The following is a 13,873-nucleotide window of genomic DNA, read 5'->3' on the forward strand; positions in this document are numbered from 1 at the left end:
ACTCCACAGAAATCCAATTCTGCATACCGTGAATAAGAGCGATGGAGATAGAGAGAAGATCTAAAAAATGGCAATGATAGATTAGGTTTTTGTCTTTTTATCTGTTTTATATCTTTTATTACAGAAAGGTAAAAAAGATAGAGAAAGAAAGAGAGCCAGATTGAGGAAAGAGAGAGAGGAGAGAGAGAGAGAAAGATAGGGAACAAAATAGAGAGGAGAGAGAAAGAAAGAAAGAAAGATAGGGAGCAAGATAGAGAGAGAGACAGATAGAAAGAAATAGATAGAGAGCAAGATAGAAAGAGATAGAGAGGAAAGAGAGAAAGAGATAAAGAAAGGTAAAGAGCAAGATAGAAAGAGACAGAGAGAGAGATAAAGAAAGATAGAGAGCAAGACACAAAGAGAGAGAAAGAGAGAGATGATGAGCAAGATAGAGAAGAAAGAGAGATAAAGAAAGATAGAGAGCAACATTAAAAGAGAGAGTGTGAAGACAAAGAAAGATAGAAAGAGAGAGAAATAGAAAGCTAAAGAAAGATAGAGAGCAAGGTAGAGAGAGTGAGAGACAAAGAAAGATAGAGACCAAGATAGAAAGAGAGATAAAGAAAGATAGAGAGCAAGATAGAAAGAGAGAGTGAGAGATAAAGAAAGATAGAGAGCAAGATATTAAAAGAGAGAGATGGAGAGCGAGAGAGAGAGAGAAAGGAAAGGTCGTTAATGCGCCCCGGCAAAGTGACCACAGTTGAATGAGAACTTGCTGCGAAGTAGACGATATAAGGAAACGTGGAACAAAGATTAGACTCCATGAAGCTGTGATTTTCGGGGCTTTTCAAGACAAGGTCGGGATGACCGGCCAAACTCGATGTAAAGGAGATGAGTTGCTGTCGAGACCCGTCTCATCCAAGAAGAACCCACGCAACGGTCCCCTTTGGGACCCATCTCCATATCTATTTATATGCGGTCTCAGGGCTTTAGGCTCTCCAAGTTTTCTTCCTCTCCGCTTCTCCACTGTAGAAAGGCGTTTCTCTCTCTAACTCCTCTAATGGCGCCCCTCAGAGACGCGCTCGTGGTGAGCCACGTTGTCGGCGACGTCGTCGACTACTTCATCAAATTAACCTCTCTCAAAGTCTCCTTCGCCGGCAGAGAAGTCACCAACGGCTGCGAGTTTAAGCCTTCCGCCATTGTAAACCCCCCGAGAGTGGACGTTGGAGGAGATAGCCTGAGATCTCTTTACACTTTGGTGAGAAGGGTCTTATTCTACATTAAAGATTGCATTTTTTAGGCCATTATTGCTTATGGGTATTTAACTTTGGAGTTGATGGAATATGGGTATGGTGTATTTTTGCTTATTGTGGTAGGTTATGGTAGATCCGGATGCTCCGAGCCCGAGCAATCCTACGTCGAGGGAGTACTTACACTGGTGAGCTTCCTCTCTCTTATGACAAGAATGGGTTACTTGGGAAGATGAGGGTGATGATATTATCGTATCCATTGTCTTTTCTCTAGGCTTGTGACCGACATACCAGGAACAACCAACGCTAGCTACGGTGAGTTGCCTCTACCTTGGTCTTCATTCTCTCCTCTCTTTCACACTATCTATCTCTATCTCTATCTTTACACATCCCACCTACCTGTATAGCCGCGTGTAATCTCTATGTCTCTCATCATTGACATCTCTATACGTGTATACATCTCTCCCTATCTATCTATAAATCAATCCATGAATCTATCTAGCTATTGAAAAAATCTGTTTATATATGAATGTATGTATCTTTACTTACCTACCGATAGATCAATCAATCTACCTTTTTTACGCATCCATCCATCTTGTAACGAATACATCTCTCCACATCTCTGTCTATATCAATCTGTACATCAATCCATGTAGATATCGAGATATCTGTACTACACTAAAAATATATATACCTATCCATCTATCTCTAAATCACCAGCTCCGTCGTTTCTTGATCCGTATGAATCACGGGCAGTGTTTGTTTCATTTTTGGAAAGTGGCTGATCTTGGTCAGACATCCGTGCGAAGCCCCATGTTACCGTACTGTAGGATCAAAGACCAGGCGTATAAATCTCCGAAAAAAGCCAATCAACCATGATCCATCCTTGACCCACTGTTCATTCATAGACGAGTGCACGAGGCCAATAATGCATCTCTCACTCTCTCTATATGCCTCTCTCTGCATATATATACATTTTCTCTGCAGCTCTCTTTATCTACCTATACATCTATTTCTTTATCTACCTCCCTATCTCTCTATACATATTCCTACATCTATCAATCTAAATATCTATCTGTCTATCTACCTATCTATCAATCTATCTTTGAATTTATCGATCTATCTTATCTATCTATCTGTCTGTTATATCTTTATTTACCAATCTATGAATTTATTGATCCATCTTATCTGTCTAACTATCTTTTTATCTATCTGGCTATTACATCCTTATCTATCTATCTATGAAGTCATCGAACTATCTTATATATCTATCTTTTTATCTTATCTATCTATCTGTTTATGAATCTATCTATCTCTCTATGCCTATATATTTATCTAACTGTCTACGGATCGACGTATCTATCTTATCTATAATCTATCTATGTGTCTATCGATGTATCCATCTGATCTAACTCATCTATAACAAATCTGTCAATGTATCTATCTCAACTGTAATCTATCTGTCTATGCATCTATTTATGTATCTATGTATCTATGTTTCTACCTATATCAATTGATCTATCTATCTATCTGTATAACTTTATAAAGCACAGGAGTTGTACAGTGAGTGAGACGCGACTTAATGGGGTTCATGCATTGCAGGGTACGAGATCGTGTCGTACGAGAGCCCCAAGCCGGCGCTGGGAATACACCGTATCGTCTTCCTTCTCTTCAGGCAGAGTTGTCGGCAAGCGGTCTACGCGCCGGGCTGGCGCCAACAGTTCAACACGCGGGACTTCGCCGAAGTCTACGATCTCGGCCCGCCCGTGGCCGCCATCTACTTCAATTGCCAGCGCGAGGCGGGGTCAGGAGGCCGCAGGTTCAGATAGCCTCTCCCTTTGAGAGAGAAAGTGTAGAGAGAGAGAGAGAGAGAGAGAGAGAGAGAGAAAAAAAACGTGTGGTTTCTCTGCTCTTGTCGTCTGTCTGGCTTTCTGTGAAAACAAACTGCGGGCTGCACACGGGCGTGAAAAACGTGTTGCAGTCGCCTTGATTCCCGTCTGTTCAATCTTCTGTTCTTGAATTCTCTGCCTCATCGCCTTTCTGGAGGGGTAGGCTGCTCTGTATAATTGAACTCTTGTCTCCTTTTGGTTTCTTTTTCTTCTTCCCGTTCCCATTTCTTCACCTCCAGTCTGTCAAATCCATAAACAGAAAGAGAGAGAGAGAGAGAGAGAGAGAGAGAGAAAGAAAGTTGGTATTTACTTCTTGGTAAAGTCAGAGAGATAGGGTCGGATAGTTGGAAGTTCTTGGCAAACTTGAGGGAGAATCGGACAGTTGGAACTTCTTGGCAAACTTAGAGAGAGAGAGAGAGAGCCTTGGATTGTTGGAGTTTACTTCTGGGCAAACTCAGAGAGAGAGAGAGAGAGAGAGTCGGAAGTGGGAATTTAATTGTTTGCAAACCCAACGAGAGAGAGAGTCGGATAGTTGGAATGTAATTTCTGACAATCTCAGATATAGAGAGATAGTTGGAATTTATTTCTTGCCAAACAGAAAGAGAGAGACAGAGAAAACTGTAGAACAGTTGGGGTAAACTCCAGGGCCAATTTTCCAACGCGGGCAGAAGAAAAAGAAACGGACGAGTCAAAAGAGATAAAGATTCCTCTAAATCAAAGAAAAAAGTTAGAGATGAATCAGAATGTGTCAGCAACAACATTCAAAGAGAGAAATATTGGATAGTTGATGTTAAATTCAGGGCAAACTCAGCGAGATAAAGAGTGGGAGATAGAATAATTTGAGATCAACTTCTACTCTCAACTTCTCTCCTCTCTAGAAACGATGAACCAACCGCAAACATATGAAACTACCATATCTTCTTCTGTTTTGACCACCAACGCCGAGTAAACACAGCCAAAGTTAGACGTATTGAAGAGAGAGGGAACACTCTCAAATCTGAGATCTGTCCAGAAACATCTTTCCGACGACAAAGAATGAAAATAACTCGTCTTTGTCAGACCCATTAAGACAAGTAACAAACAACGCCCATACATTTTCCTCAACTAAGCCAAGTCAGGCAGTTCATACAAGGTGTGAAAAAAGTGGGCCTTTTTACCATGTAACCAGGCTAGAGACTTGATCATAGCATCGATCGTTCATATGATACAAACGCCAAGAACAGCAACGGCCAATGTATAGCTCTATGACGCATCGTCTTCGGTGTTGTTGACCCGCTCGCATTCATCGATCCATTCGCTGTATCTGCGCATTTAATCATTTAAAATTAATCGCAAATTTTCTTTAATTCTTTTATTCAAACTCAGTGTCGCCGCAATTACTCACACGTCGATGGGTTCAGTCAGAGCTGCAAAAGACAGACATGAATCCAGTGTAAATACAACGAAGAAGGAATTTCAGAAAAGGGTACTATCAAACAAAATTAAGTTCAAGCTCACAGTTAATTGTCGTGCTGAAGCTCTCTTGGCATATCCTGCAAGAGGCTTCCCCGATCAAGTTCTTCATGTCGCTGAAAATTGGATAAACATAATAGAAATGTCAACGAATTGGTTGAATAATTGAAAATTCTAATTATTCCGAAAAGGTGCATACATTCTACACTCGACGCTGCTGCCGTGGTTGCAGAAGGGACAGCAGAATACTGTATCCAGTTTGTCCATTCTTTTCTTGGGAGGCGGCTTTGCGGCAGACTTTCTCTTACCCATCACTCGAAGTCTCAAGTTTAGTCTGAGAATGATATAGACACAAGAGATAATGAAGTTGATTAAATTTTGAACTTCAAGGGAGAATTTCCTATTCTAATTAGAAATTAATTTATTTGAATTAATAAGTTAATTTCTTTAAGATAGACGTTAAGAACTAATAATGGAACCACAAAAATTAAGAGAGGATAAACTATTTCATACGCATTTAAAAGAATTAACCGTATGCGCATTATCCGCTTCAACTGGCCTATGCACAGATCGCGCAGAGTTGATTAATGAGCCTTACACAGTCCAGCAAAATAAGGAAAATTTTGATTTGGAAGCCATATTAGTATGATCTTAAAGAGGAGAAAACTCGTCTGAAGCATTTACAATTAATAATCGGATAGAATGAAAAAATATCAAGATATAGAAGCACGTCAATCGATAAAGGGTTCTGATAATTGCAGGATCAGCACTACCATAAAAACATAAAGCGTCACATCTAAACATTCAAATTAATTTGCTTTTAACTTCAAGGAAGAATTTTCTATTACATAAGACATGACTTTATTTGAATTAATAAGTTGACTTTTATTATTTTGATTTTTAATTGTAAATCTAATAATGGAAGCGAACAAATTAAGAGATGATAAACAATTTCATATGCATTAACAAGAATTAACAGCATGCGCAACTTCCGCTTCAATTTGGTCTCTGTACAGATCGTGCAGAATTGCTGAATAAGCCTTGCATAGTCCAGAAAAAACAAGGAAATTTTTTATTTGGAAGCCATCTTAGTATGATCTTAGAGCGGAGAAAACTCTTGTGAAGCATTTGCAATTAATAATCGGATGCCATGAAAAAAGATAAAGATAGAGAAACACGTCACTCGATACAGGGTGTGGTGACAACTGCAGGATCTGCGATACTATAAAAACCTAAAGCACTACATCATTGATCTGCAAAATATATGAAAGATAAAGGGTCACATCGAACATAAGATCTTTCAAATATCGATTAAATTTGAAAAGCCGTACAATTTCAAGGAACCAAGATGAAGCGCATGAAAAAAGAAACATCGGCTAACCAAGAGAGTATAAATGACCCCCAAAGAATTTAAAATTAATCAACAAGAAAAGAACGCATCAATGAAATTCAAAACAAGAAATCAAATCTCAAAGCCTCCAGGAACAAAATTAGGGTTACAAAGATTCGTAAAACGGCGAGAAAGACTCGCGAAAAAATCATACCGATAGAAATTAGACGATGATCACCGATCGCCACCGAAAGCCGACGGCTTCTCCCGATCCCTACGCCGACCGCGACGATTGGGGCTCCCGCGAAAGTCGGGCACGACGCCTGCGCGAGTGTGACTCAGCGAAACTGCGAACCCTCCTTCGCAATGGCAACGTGGGTAGTATTTATAGTGTACTGGTCCGCATTCGGGTAATCCGAGAACCCATTGGGTCCGACAAATAGAATACGAACCGGAAATCGAAGGGTTGGATGGTCGCACGGTCTGGCGCGGATATTCGCACCAGGCGTGCGAATTTTTTATTCCATGCGCCGTGTGCAGAGCGGTTTTGATTAGAAACTATTATCTTTTGATGGGAATTTGTTTCCTGCAAAAAATAAGTGTGATCGATCTTTCTAGATAGGAAAACCTAAAGTGTGACTGTGAGAGATCAACCCCATTAAAATTATTTACATCGTATAAGCTTATTGAAATGATTGATATAATAGAGTGATAGTGATTTGGAGATGGAGGTATGAGAGATATGAAGATGCATAGAGAGAAATATGGAGGTTTCTGAGAGGAAGGATGGGCAGAGAGAGAGAGATGGAGTTTTTAAGAGAGAAGAAGATAGTTGGATAGAAGATATATACTGAGGTTTTTGAGAAAGGATGGGCAGAGAGAGAGATGGAGGTTTTGAGGGAGAAGAGATTTAGAGAAAGATATATGGAGGTTTTAGAGAAAAGAAGGATGGGCAGTGAGAGAGAGATATGGCTCAGGTAAAACAATAAGAAGAAAGAGAGATAAGGAGGTGTTAGAGAAAAAAAGATAGGAAGATAGAGAGGGATGGAGGTTTGAGAAAGAAGTTGTGAACAGAGAGAGATGGGAATTTGAGAGAGAAGAACATAGAGAGACCTGCAGGTTTCAGAAGTGAAATATATACACAGTGAGAATAAGAGATGGGGATTTGAGAGAAAAGAGCATAAGAAGAGAGAGAAATGGATGTTTGATAGATAGAAATATAGGAGGAGAGAGAGATGGAACGTTGAGAGAGAAGAATAGAGAGAGAGATGAAAAAATGTAGATAGGAAGACATGGAGGTATGAGAGAGAACAAAATGGGCAAGGAAAACATGAATTATGATGAGAACATAATATGGTGATCACAAATCTTTTAACAATTATTCTATATATTCTTGTTTAATGGATATTCAAGTTTTATAGAGAAGATAGGAAGAGAGAGAAAGATGGAACTCTGAGATAGAAGAATAAAGAAACACAGATTTATTAATATGAAGAAATAAAGATTGGAAAACATGGAGGTTTGAGAGGAAAAAATGGGCAGCATGAGAGAAATGAATTATGATGAGAGCATAGTATGGTGATCACTAATCTTTTAACATATATTCTAAATATTCTTTTATGATGGATATTCAAGATAGGCATTGAAATGTACAGAAATAATATCACTATATGATGATAATTTGTGATACTTATGTCTGATCCCATAGCTATTGTTGTAGAAATAATAACGAAACATAATGGGCATTCTTTGAAAAACATTTCACTCAACTTATTTGAAGAAATCAGTGATTGGTATATACTACAACTATGAATCAGGTTGATGCATGTCATTGTTGTGTAACTTGCCCTCAGACTTGAGATACCATATAAATATTGTGCATGAATGGATATGTTTTGACTAAGTTTTAGAAATATCAAATCATGGGATTCAAATAAGCCCTCTCTCAAATATACTAATATATACATGAAATTAATTGAATGGTTAATATGGGATTGTTCAGCCTCAGTAAATAAGTGATGGAACGCTTATATGTGGTTGACAAGCCAATCACACATTTCATATCTAGTTCCATGTTCATCAATCAAAAATACTTCATCATAGTGCACGTGTAAGGCTTATAATTAAGTTCATGAATACATGATCAGAATTAGTGAATTGTGATGAAATCATAATATGAATATCAATAGTCTTTCAGCATGTGCTCTAAATATTCATATTCAACGGGTACACGAGAAGGACATCAAAGTATCTATTAGATGAATAACATTATCTATCCTCACTCATACGACGAGTATGAGCGGTCCTTGTGTGGAGACACTAAGAACAAATAGTGGGTGTGACGTAGGACGACTATGGGATGGACGATTTAGGGCGGATGACGAGGCTATGGGTAGGAATGGGTTAAGGGATAAAACAATCCACAGAAATCACGGTCGATTCTCGGACTTAAAACCGATGAAATCTGGTGGTGCAGCTCCGACCTTATCGAGGGCGGAGTACTGTCTTCCCCACCGCGACGATGCCTAAGCACCGAAATCAATACCTCGAATTCACGCCGAAGAAACACTCGAGAAAAGGAGAGAAGAAGAGGAAATCCAAGTCTAATTCTGACGCGCGTGGAAACTTCCCGAGAAAATACTGAGCGGAGAACACGCCGACACCACAGGGTTCAGGTATACCTCAGCACCGCAGCGCGTGTAGAGGCTGCAGGTAATTCTGCTCGTGGCGCACGGCGGCGCGTGATACTCGAACGGGCGCCCGGCGTTGTCCGCCCTGGTTGACGTTATGAAGCGGGCGCCGGGTCGGGCTCGACGAACTCCCGCGCGCCGCGAAGGTGCGCGCGAGCGCACGGAGCAGCACGGAGCAGCGCGGGCGCGGCGCCGAGCGCGCAGAGCGCTCGCGCGAGTGCGCGGAGGCGGCGGAGCGCACCCGCGCGCGAAGCGCGCTTGAGGCGCCGCCGACGGCGCGCAGCGCCGCGATCGCGGCGCACGGAGGCGCACGGCGCGCGGGGATGGCACGCGTGGCGTCGCGGTCACAGGGCGCGCTGCGCGCGGTGATGACGACGGCGGCGCGGCGGCGGTGGTGGCGGCGGCGACGGTGATGACGGCATTTGACGGTGACGACGGGAAGGTTAGGGCAAGATGAGGGTAGGGCAATCCTCCAAGAAGAGTTAGAAAGAAAACTCAATTCTTGAATTATGATTGCCTAATGAGTTCTTGAAACAAATGACCTTATATAGGCCTTGGAGGAAAGAGAAAATAACTAGAAAATAAGACACGCAAGGGAAAACGCAGATCACGTCACGCCAAAGGGCAGTTGTGGATCTGCCTTTGGCGTCGTGTCATGACGCGCGCGGAGACGCAGCGCGGTGGTGACGTGGCGGACGACGGTTGTGGCGTGTTGACTTCTTCGTTGACTCCTGCTGACCGAGGTGGGTTGACTTCTGTTGACTTCATCTTTGGATCCGTAACGCCTGTGTTGACCCGACTGCCTGCGGTGACGTGTCCCGGCTGATGCATTGGCGCCTCGCCATCAATTCCCGGTGCGAAGAACTCGACTGCCGAGTAAGCAGCCGAGAGCTCCAGGGCCTGACCAAGTCGGGCGCAGGCGAGCCAAGTCGCCCTCCGTGATCCACGTGTCCTCCATCGACGCTTTGCCCTGCCAACGAACAAGAAACTTCCGCACCATTCCACCTTTGGTGACGGTGATTACTTCGCCCAGTATTTCTCGATGATTTCATGCCAGTCAGAAGGTAGAGACAGGGAGTGGACAAGTCAAACTCGCCACCAGAAAGTCCGCGGGTAGAACATGGCTATCGACGAAGGAGGTGGGGCTTTAAAGGCAACTAAATCTGAGATATTGAAAGTAGTGCTTATTCCCCACGAAGAGGGTATGTCAACGGCATAGGCATTTTCCCCAACTCGTTTGAGGATCAGAAACGGCCCGGCACTACGAGCATGAAGCTTAGTAGCCCGCTTGGAAGAAAATCTCTCCGGCCTAATCCGCACCATCACCATATCACCTTCTTTAAATTCACGAAAACGACGGTGCAAATCTGCGGATTGTTTATATGAGGCAGTACTATGGGTGATGCGTGTACGGATTTCCTCATGCAGACTTCTAATATGATGCGCAAATTCATGACCGTCATCTGAGACTCTAGCATGCGGTAACATTGGTATGAGGTCGGTAGGGGTACGTGGAAGGTGACCATGCACTATTTCAAATGGACTCATACCGGTAGTACGGTTGACTGATGTGTTATAAGCAAATTCGGCACGCGGAATGACAGAATCCCAAGACTTGAGGTTGTCTCCTACCAATGATCGTAATAGGTTGCCGAGGCTCCTATTAATGACCTCGGTTTGTCCATCAGTTTGGGGGTGGAAAGCTGTAGAGAATTTAAGCTTTGTTCCCAAAAGATGCCAAAGAGTCTTCCAAAAGTAGCTAGTGAATCGGACATCTCTGTCTGACACTATGCTCTTTGGAAGTCCATGGAGACGAACTACTTCATTGAAAAACAATTGAGCAACATGAGAAGCATCAGACGTTTTAAAACAAGGAATAAAATGAGCCATTTTTGAGAAACGATCCACAACCACCATGATGGAATCATGGCGCTTGTTCGTCCTTGGAAGCCCTAGCACAAAGTCGATGCTCACATCCTCCCACGGTTTTTGAGGAACTGGTAATGGAGTGTAGAGCCCAGTATTCTGCTTGACCTGTTTGGCGAGAGCACACACACGACACTGGGACACTATATTAGCTACGTCTCGCTAAGGGAGGGCCAGTAGAATCGATGCTCAACCATTGCGATGGTTTTGTCTCTCCCAAAATGACCACTAAGGCCTCCAGCATGTGTTTCCCATACGAGAAAGTCCCTAAGAGAGGAGCGTGGGATGCAAAGGCGTCGATCATAAAATAAGAATCTGTTTTCTAAGAGATAGTCTTGGTTAGCAGAATTCGGATTCTTGCCTAAAGTCAGCAAAATGGGAGCAAAGTCAGGGCAATCAGGGTACAGGTCCTTCATGTGATCAAATCCAATAACCTCAACCTACAGAACATTCAGCAAATGGACCCTTCGACTCAAAGCATCCGCGACTGGTTCTCTACACCCCTCTTGTGTTTGAGGACAAAGGTATATGATTGAATAAACTCAACCCATTTAATGTGCCGAATTTAACTTCTGCTGGGAATGGAGATACTTAAGGGCTTCGTGATCAGAGTAGAGGACAAATTCTTTGGAGAGTAGGTAATGACGCCAATGACGTAAAGACTGGACGCCCGCATAAAATTCTTTGTCATAGGTCGAATATTTGAGCTTAGCATCATTTAACTTTTCACTACAGAAGGCGATGGGATGATTCTCCTGACTCAGGACCCCACCAATTCCTAATCCCGATGCATCACAAGCAACCTCAAATACTTTATCAAAATCAGGTAGTCGAAGAATTGGGGCTTGATTCATTCTACGTTTGATCTCCTCAAAGGATCTTTGAGCTTCTATAGTCCATTCAAAATGAGTTCCCTTAAGACATTCAGTCAGGGGTGCCATGATGGTGCTAAAGTTGGATATGAAGCGACGATAGAACGTTGTTAGACCATGAAAACTACGAACATCATGCACACTTCTAGGTGTTGGCCACTGGGTGATGGCATCAATTTTGGCCGGATCGACGGATACACCTTGACCAGAGAGGATGAAACCTAAGAAAGAAACATGACCAACAAGGAAAGAACATTTTTCCGGGTGAGCGTACAACTGCTCGGTTTTTAAGACTTCACAAACTAAACGAATGTGTTGGAGATGATCTGGTGTGGATCTGCTATAGATAAGGATATCATCAAAATAAACAACCACAAAATTTCCTATGAACGGTCTGAGTATGTGGTTCATCAATCGCTGAAAAGTGTTAGGTGCATTGGACAACCCAAAGGGCATAACCTTCCACTCATAAAGTTCATTTTTGATCTTAAAGGTTGTTTTCCATTCGCCTCCGGTCGGATACGAACTTGGTGATAACCGCTCTTAAGATCAATTTTGGAGAAAACTGTCGAACCTGCCATCATATCAAACATATCGTCGATGCGAGGAATGGGAAATCTATACTTGACAGTAATCTTGTTGATGGCTCTACTATCGATGCACATGCGCCAACTCCCGTCCTTTTTGGGAGCTAGTAGTGCTGGGACGGCACAAGGACTGAGGCTCTCTTGAATGAATCCCTTGTCCAAGAGGTCTTGGACTTGACGTTGGAGTTCCTTGTACTGCGTGGGATCCATACGGTAGTGGGGAAGGTTGGGTAACGATGACCCCGGAACAAAGTCAATAGCGTGCTGAATATCGCGCATTGGAGGTAAGTTATTGGGTAAATCATTGGGGAAAACACTAGCGAACTCCTCAAGAAGCTGAGAGACCTCATGGGGTGGAGTAGAGGAGTCCTCGGAGGAGTGATCAGGAATCATGGCTAAACACATAGTCATTTCACTATCAAGCTCTTTTTGAAATTGGGATCCACTAATAACACACAAGCCTATGGAAGTAGATTTCGAGACGGCCCCTTGCGGGTTATGAGTGTAGGGATGCCATGTGATTTTCTTGCTCTGATGGATGAAAGAACAAGTATTACTCCGACCATAGAGGTGTACATCGTTATCATACAGCCAAGGGCGGCCGAGGATAATGCTGCCCACCTTCATGGGTAGAACATCGCATAAAATCTCATCTTCATAGGATTGGACCTTTAAGGGGAGACGGCATTGGTTTTTCACAGGGATAGAGGTAGCATCAATCCACGAAACAAAGTAGGGGTGAGGGTGATCAATCAACGGTAGTCCCAAACGCGAAGTCATAACGTCGGAGACGACGTTAATACAGCTACCACTATCTACAATCATCTTACACATCTTATCACCAATTTTGAAATACGTGTAAAATATGGACGTCCTCAATGCAGGGTTGTCAGTAGTAGGTTGAGTAAGATTGCAACGGACAATTCCTCTAACTGATGTAGATGGGTCATGACGAGGAAGAGATGGGGGGCAATCTGTGATGCCAATAAAGCTCACTAATCCATCATCAAGCACAAAATCATCAACAACATGGCTCTCTAGTCTATATTCCTCTTCCTCTAGGGATGGCTCATCTAAGGTAGGCTCGCTTTCGAAGGGTTCCTGTCCAATGTGCAAGGCTCGAGAGGGGCATTGGGAAGCTCTATGACCTCGACCTTGGCATTTAAAACAAGTCAAGCCAGAAGGACCGAGTTGTGAAGAGTTGGATTGAGGAGGGGCCCTTGCGGTGGACTCGAGGGACGGTGAGCTACGAGTTGTCGGGGTAGGAAATGATTGAGTCGGAGCGGCGGACGGTGTTCGGATGGAGTGCAGGTAGGGGTAGGAGCCCGGGGAGCTGGAAGTGGCGGAGCTGAGAGAGGTGGTAGTGGTGGTGCTGGAAGAGCTAAGGGAGGTTGACGCTGGATTGCACGGTTGGCATAAGGAGTAGATAAAGGGGGCCGATCGGTGAGAGCAGGGCGATGATACACAGGAGAATGATGTAAGTTCTGACACAGCTCTAGGTCTTCTACGATCTGGTAGGCCTGCTCTAACGTAGTGGCTTTACGGACTAGAAGTTCCGTCTCAAGGTACGGGTTGAGACCTGTCCGAAAGCGAAATAACAACGCGGGGGTTCTCCTCAACACGACACCTCATGTAAAACTCCTCAAATTGGGTGATGTACTCGGAAACCGGACGTCTACCCTGTTGTAGTTTATGCCATTGGTCTAAGAGGTTGTCTAAGTAAGCTAGTGGTACATATTTTTCTCTGAGTTTGTCCTTCATTTGAGGCCAAGTATCGATGGGCGGCTCACGGCGGTTATAAATCGAAAATTCAAGGTTTTCCCAAAAGATTTTGGCTTGTCCTCCTAATCTCATCTCGGCGTACTGGACTTTCTGCCACTCTAACATATTGTACCACTTGA

The 13,873-nt window shown here is 43.2% G+C and overlaps 2 protein-coding genes across 2 annotated transcripts; one reads left to right on the forward strand and one right to left on the reverse strand.

The window, feature by feature from the left end:
* Window positions 1–757: 757 nt before the first annotated feature.
* On the forward strand, window positions 758–3,339 carry LOC144709602 (protein VERNALIZATION 3-like). The gene is made up of 4 exons (XM_078583174.1): window positions 758–1,234; window positions 1,353–1,414; window positions 1,501–1,541; window positions 2,829–3,339. Exons 1-4 carry the CDS (start codon window positions 950–952, stop codon window positions 3,053–3,055), a joined length of 615 nt encoding a protein of 204 aa, XP_078439300.1. The 5' UTR covers window positions 758–949; the 3' UTR covers window positions 3,056–3,339.
* Window positions 3,340–4,187: 848 nt separating this feature from the next.
* Window positions 4,188–6,271, reverse strand: LOC144709603 (transcription elongation factor-like protein). The gene is made up of 5 exons (XM_078583175.1): window positions 6,112–6,271; window positions 4,767–4,901; window positions 4,613–4,683; window positions 4,500–4,521; window positions 4,188–4,418 (listed from the first exon to the last, which is right to left on the reverse strand). Exons 2-5 carry the CDS (start codon window positions 4,877–4,879, stop codon window positions 4,358–4,360), a joined length of 267 nt encoding a protein of 88 aa, XP_078439301.1. The 5' UTR covers window positions 4,880–4,901; window positions 6,112–6,271; the 3' UTR covers window positions 4,188–4,357.
* Between the last annotated feature and the right edge of the window lie 7,602 nt (window positions 6,272–13,873).

Source organism: Wolffia australiana, chromosome 11, assembly GCF_029677425.1.
Source record: "Wolffia australiana isolate 7733 chromosome 11, ASM2967742v1".
In the NCBI taxonomy this organism is placed as follows: Eukaryota; Viridiplantae; Streptophyta; class Magnoliopsida; order Alismatales; family Araceae; genus Wolffia; species Wolffia australiana.